Here is a 6,697-nt window from a genome sequence, read left to right as displayed (position 1 = left end):
AAATTACTTGCCGTTGTATCTAGCACTATTTTAACGCTAGATACATCCATTCGAGATACGTAATATCAGCATGCAATTGCCCATACATATTTACTAGTAGTAGTAAAAAATGGGCCGCACATAGAAAATCAAAACAAAATCAGGCACTTTTGTAGTATCACATTGATTTGTGCATGCTCCCATGGGATCCCACACGTGAGCGTTCGACGGTCAGAATTTTTTTGGAATTATAGAATCACAATAATAGCCGGAAAGGGCCAAAACAGGTGGAAAGGCACGTCTCTCTCTCTCTCTCTCTCTCTCGTGTCCAGCTCACCATCGTCAGATCTCACGCGCACACGAAAACCGGAGGAGAAAACACAGCGACACTGTCCATCCTCCGTCCACAAAGCTCGCTCCTTTGTCCTCCTCCCCCGCGCCCCCAATCACGCCCGCGAATCGTGCCACGCACGGAAGCCAGCCAGCCAGCCAATCCGATCGGCGGCGGCGGCGCGATGAGCTTCCGGGACGAGAGCGGCGGGGAGGACGGCAGCGGGGGCCGGTCCTCCTCGGCGTCCGACCTGCGCAAGCCCTTCCTGCACACGGGCAGCTGGTACCGGATGTCCGCCGCCGGCGGCGGCGCCATGGACCGCCTCGGCTCCTCCGCCTACGGCCTCCGCGACAGCTCCATCTCCGCCCTGCTCTGCACCCTCATCGTCGCGCTCGGCCCCATCCAGTTCGGCTTCACCTGCGGCTACTCCTCGCCCACCCAGGACGCCATCATGGCCGACCTCGGCCTCACCCTCTCCGAGGTTCTTCCCCTCCTGTGTAGTCCTATGCTTCTTTGCCTCCATGGCCTTTGCTTTATGCCGTCTCTTTGCCCGCAGTTCTCTTTATTCGGATCCCTGTCCAACGTCGGGGCCATGGTGGGCGCCATTGCCAGTGGCCAGATCGCCGAGTACATCGGCCGTAAAGGGGTGAGGTTTCAATTCCCTTTGACCTCTGTCTGTTCCTAACTTCCTATACTCCGACAATTGTACTGTTAGATGTACGGAGTATTGGATTCTCGGATCTGAATTCAGTCGTGGAACTGGATTCAGTCGTGCACTCACTGACTGACGATGCTCTCTGCTTTGTTGCTCCTGCAGTCTCTGATGATCGCCGCAATCCCGAACATCATTGGGTGGCTTGCAATATCGTTTGCAAATGTAAGATTGCTTAATTCACCCCTGTTATTTTCAGGGATGTCCAGTCCCCCTCAGTTTAACTTACTTCTGAACTGTTTTGTGCAGGATTCCTCATTTTTGTTCATGGGCCGATTGCTGGAAGGATTTGGGGTCGGTGTCATATCCTACACGGTCTGTATCCCTCTGCTCCTACCCTTGTAAACAAATTCACTACAGAGTCCAAACATGAATTGACAATTCGTTTGCTGTCTTTGGCAACTGGTTCTTAAGTTCATAAAAAATGCAGTGCCAGCTCCCAAGTCCCAACACATGGGAGAGTAGACTGTATTTGAGCTTAACCAAATACCAAGTGTAAACAAAAGTTAATTTTCCTATTCTGGGACATCAAGGGTGTAAAGATGTGCTGTTGCCTGTTGGTATGGCTATGATATGGTAGCTTCCCCTGGCCTAATCGTAATCCAACATTCTTTATGATCAGAGTGGGGATTTTCATGAATGCTATTGAACTTCAGCGTTACTTTGCATAAAAGTAGCATATCTAGATATCATTTCAACTCATGTATATCGATTGTTCTGAAGTTTATCGGATTGGGTGTTCACTGTTCAACAATATCATATCTTTTAGGGGCACTCTAGCTGAATACACTTGGATATTTTCATGCCTGATATTACTCTCTGTCTGAAAATTTCGTTTCATGGTATCAGGTGCCAGTTTATATAGCAGAAATTGCTCCACAGAACATGAGAGGAGCTCTTGGTTCAGTCAATCAGGTCAGCACTTGTATAAACAATAACATTTGATTAGTGTGGTCTGTCTTCTGCTCTGACCATCGTTTGCAAGTTTTAACCTTGTCCATAATTTCTTATGCAGCTCTCTGTTACAATCGGTATACTGCTTGCCTACACATTAGGCATGTTTGTTCCTTGGAGAATTCTCTCAGTTCTTGGTAAGATGCAGCAAACTAGTATGTTTGTTTACTATGATAATGATGTGCTGCTCGTCTAAACCAGCTTTTCTCAGTTGATGGATTCATTGATACAGAATATTGTCCTAACTCTTTTCTGTTGCTTTCACATTTCTAAGGCATTTTACCTTGCTCAATCCTGATACCTGGGTTGTTCTTCATCCCCGAATCACCAAGGTGGCTGGTAAGTGAAGTGAAGTGTTGCATTGTTTTTTGTTACATTAACAACAGCAGCTAAAGAGAATAACTGTTGTATCAGGCAAAAATGGGAAAGATGGAGGATTTTGAATCTTCGCTGCAGGTTCTGCGCGGATTTGAAACTGATATCTCAGCAGAAGTAAATGAAATAAAGGTAACATGTAGTAACAGGGATCAATTTTGTTGCAATCATGTCATATGCAATGTACAAATTGCTGGCAACTTTATGCTTTATGCCACACCTGAAAATATTTTTCTTTTAAGTAATATATGAGGAAATTTAAACCTTTTTTTTTACATTTTGCTAACACAGAGATCAGTTGCCTCATCTAGGAGGAGGACAACCATACGATTTGCAGAGATCAAACACAAGAGATATAGTGTTCCTCTTATGGTTGGTAATTTGCATTAAATACTTTGCTTTAACACATCAATGTTCCTCTATTTGCTTACTGGTTTTTACCTGTTTAGATAGGAATTGGTCTCCTTATACTTCAGCAACTAAGTGGTGTCAATGGCATTTTCTTCTATGCTGCAAGTATCTTCAAAGCTGCTGGTATGTTCTGCATGATTTGATTAGGTTCTCCTTATTAAGCATGCTTGTGTGTAATAGTTTTCCTCACACTTTTGATAACTCTACAGCATACGTGTGAACGTGCAATTGAATAATTGGCAAATTCAAATGTTAGTAAGCATGCTGCACATCCATAGCAGTTTGATTAGTATATTCGGCACACTTGAAAAGTGTATTGCTGCCCTGTTTGTATGTGAATTGTACTCGCAGGAAGCTCATATTGCAGTACTGAGCCTTAATACGTCAGCAATAGCAATAGCTTGTCTTTCATGTCTGATCTCTTACAAAGTTCTTTTCCTAAACAGGTCTTAAAAATAGTAATCTAGCAACATGTGGTTTGGGGGCTGTTCAGGTATATTCATCTTATCGTTACATCTACGTTGCGCCTATGAACTTTGTGGGATTGTGGGTTTGGTATTTGCATACTTATTGGGATCTTTTCATTGTTAGGTGGTTGCTACTGGAATCACAACCTGGTTGACTGACAAAGCTGGTCGACGGCTACTTCTCATTGTTAGTTACATCACAAGACACGTTTTTTTGTTTGTTTGAAGAAAATATGATTTGCGTTGATTAATTTCTTTTACTTTCCAGATCTCTGCTGTAGGGATGACAGTCAGTCTTCTCATTGTTTCTGTGTCATTTTTTGTGAAGGTAACTCCACTTAAAATGTTAATGGCATATGTAATGGTTTGTTGTACAATTTGTAATCAGGTCAATCAGTACTACCTGAGTTTCCCTCTGATATGTTTTAGTGTCAATTCTGAAACAGGACAACATAGAGGAAGCTTCTCATTTACACTCTGTGATGAGTATGCTTTCACTGGCTGGACTTGTGGTTAGTTTCAGTTCTGTCTATATACGTATCTGCTTTATTGGTCAGAGTGAGCAGGTTTAATGCCTTGCTTTTTGCTACTGCAGGCATTTGTGCTTGCATTTTCCCTTGGCATGGGAGCCATCCCATGGATCATAATGTCTGAGGTATAGTCCGCTCCTCCTCGCTGCAAATATCTAGAGAACCTCAAGTTCAATAATTACACTTGCATCTATCTGATTTTATCTCTGTAGTTGTTGCCACTATCATTTGCCACTTCTGTTCCTGTCTGTGAATATCCTCCATAGCCTTTTTTTTATCAAAGAACCGTCCTCCGAACACACCTTTTTGCCTATGAAATGGAGCGAAACGCTGCAGTTGCAGTCGCTCTTGTGGTTTTGTCGACCAGCTGCTGCTTCGAGACATACAGGAAACTGCATTTTTTGTAATGTAGCCAAGATTACACTGACCGTAGCTGTACCTATCACTAAAGACTGCAACTACTGTCTTTAGCGTTAGCTGTACTATCACCAAAAACTGCGGTGGTCGCTTTGTGTTTCTTATATCTGTAGTTGCAAGTGACAGTGACGACTTACCTAGAGAAAACTTTCACACTGAACATATCTGGAAATATAATAACGTGTCGTCCACCTTGTGTCCCTTCAGATTCTTCCTGTTAACATCAAGAGTCTTGCCGGAAGCACCGCCACCCTCGCAAACTGGATGACGTCGTGGCTCATCACGATGACCGCGAGCTTGATGCTAAACTGGAGCAACGGAGGTCGGTCTATTCCTCCCTCTCTGTCCCTCTTCCTTCTTAGTACCTCTTTTACGACGCCGTGTCTTACCACGTACCATCCATCTGGTTTCGAGCAGGAACCTTTGCTATATACGCGGCGGTGTCCATGGGCACCCTCCTCTTCGTGTGCCTGTGCGTGCCGGAGACCAAGGGAAGAACACTCGAGGAGATCGCGTTCTCGTTCCGCTGAAGCCCGGAACCACGGCGCGTAGGGTAGACAGGCAGGCAGGCGGGCGGGCGTCGTGCTACTTGATGGCTGTTTCGGGTCAGGCCTCGGGGCCTGGATCAGGTAGTCGCGCAGCCGTGTTTTTTGCAGGAGGGATATTTGTATCATGTGTTTGTGTAATAGTGTACTATCAGTGTACCATTTGTGTATGTGCAATAGAATGGGGAGGGATGGGAATGGGCACCCAACCCCCCTTTGCAGTCAGTCAGTCAGTCAGGGGAGTGTGCAGTAAGTAGAAGAACAATTTGCTGGTTAGTACATTGGGTTTCATATATACAGCAGCAGCTGTTGGCCAATAGAATAATTCAGATGTAATTCCCAAGAATAAATTTTGAGCTACTTTCAGTGTGCTGCATTATGGGTATGGCTGTAGTGTGCATGCTGGTTCCCAGAAACTATTGCCTGAAAGTCTTGTTGAGGAGGAAAAAAAAATGTTGTGCCGTCAGCTGTACTTTTGGGCCGCCTACTTGGGCTTAACACAAATATCTGCACCCTTCTTCCGCCCCCACACACAGACAGACTTGCGTTCCAGAAGGGATGGAGGCCCAGAGCAACCTGATGCTGGAACGGCCCATCAATGAAGCCCACGTTACTGCAGCTCTGGGTATGGATCCCTCTTCCCTACTACGAGCCCTCTCCATCCCCGAATCACTAAGAGCATCTCCAGCGGCGCCCCTAGGAAGGCCTCCACAGATGATTTATTTGCGCCGGCGCCGAAAAAACGGCCCAGTCGCGCCCCCAGGACGCCGAATTCCACTGGCTCGAGCCATTTTTGCGCCCGGCGCTCGCAGGCCGAACCTGGCGCACTAGGGGGGGGGGGGGGGGGCGCTCGGGGGCTCCGGCGCAAGCGAAAAGTGTTCCTGGGGCCACATTGACAGGTGAAAAGTCAATCCACCCGCTCAGATTCGCCCTCGTGCCCCCCGCGCTCGGCCGCCACCCTGCCGATTTCGGCACCGATCACCACCCGCCGCAGCTAGGTAGACCGTCTCCAGCCTAGAAAAAGAAGGAGCGTCGCCGAGGCAGCCTCTTCGCCGCCGCCCCGACGTCCAGGAGTAGGAGCATCTCATGGTGCTCGCCCGCCCTCGCCGGCCTGCTCGCGAGCAGTGAGAAGCCGCGGCAAGGTGGCTCGGCGCTTGGGCGGGTGAAAGCAAAGAACCGACATCGTTTGGAAGGCTATTGCATGCTCTACTCGGACTACTTCTCTGACGCTCCATTGCATGGTGAGAAAACATTTCGGCGCCGTTATCAGATGAGCCGAAAGCTTTTCCTCCGGATTGTGAATTCCATCCGGGAGTTCGACAACTACTTCAAGTGCAAGAAGGATTGCACCGACACACTTGGATTCACCTCGATCCAGAAGTGCACGACAGCTATGAGGATGCTTGCATACGGTGCTCCCGGTGATTCACTTGACGACTATGGGCGCATGGCCGAGTCCACCACCATTGAGTGTTTCTACAAGTTCTGCAGGGCAGTGGTTGCAGTGTTTGGACCGCAGTACTTGCAAACACCCAATGCGGAAGACACTTCTCGGATCCTAGCACAGAATGAAGCAAGAGGATTTCCTGGGATGCTTGGAAGTATCGACTGCATGCATTGGAAATGAAAGAACTGTCCATTTGCTTGGCAGGGGTTGTACAAAGGCGCCAAAGGCGGTTGCAGTGTGGTGCCTGAGGCAGTGGCCACACAGGACCTCTGGATTTGGCACTTTTTCTTTGGGATGCCAGGAATTCACAATGACATCAACGTCCTGCAGTGCTCCCCAGTCTTTGCCAAGCTTGTTGAAAGTCATTCTCCTCCGGTGAACTTCGAGGTCAATGGGCGGCAGTACAACAAGGGGTACTATATAGCTGATGGCATCTATCCGAGATGGTCGACATTTGTGAAGACCATCTCAAACCCTGTGCCAGGAGGCAAGAACGCCTGGTTTGCGAAGATTCAGAAGGCTTGCAAGA

General features: G+C 47.5%; 1 protein-coding gene across 1 annotated transcript; it reads left to right on the top strand.

Annotated features, from left to right (window-relative positions):
• The first annotated feature begins 327 nt into the window (after positions 1-327).
• On the top strand, positions 328-5,100 carry LOC123148143 (sugar transporter ERD6-like 4). Its single transcript, XM_044567510.1, has 17 exons — positions 328-791; positions 867-956; positions 1,128-1,187; positions 1,272-1,337; positions 1,872-1,937; positions 2,038-2,113; positions 2,251-2,315; positions 2,391-2,483; positions 2,643-2,723; positions 2,801-2,885; positions 3,209-3,255; positions 3,354-3,416; positions 3,498-3,557; positions 3,676-3,741; positions 3,825-3,884; positions 4,384-4,498; positions 4,594-5,100. The coding sequence occupies exons 1-17, from the start codon at positions 495-497 to the stop codon at positions 4,704-4,706; spliced, it is 1,503 nt and encodes a 500-aa protein (XP_044423445.1). The 5' UTR covers positions 328-494; the 3' UTR covers positions 4,707-5,100.
• Positions 5,101-6,697: the final 1,597 nt, after the last annotated feature.

Source organism: Triticum aestivum, chromosome 1B (genome assembly GCF_018294505.1).
Source record: "Triticum aestivum cultivar Chinese Spring chromosome 1B, IWGSC CS RefSeq v2.1, whole genome shotgun sequence".
Lineage (NCBI taxonomy): Eukaryota > Viridiplantae > Streptophyta > Magnoliopsida > Poales > Poaceae > Triticum > Triticum aestivum.
Note: the sequence above shows the minus strand (reverse complement) of the source record. Positions and strands in the feature narration are given on the sequence as shown.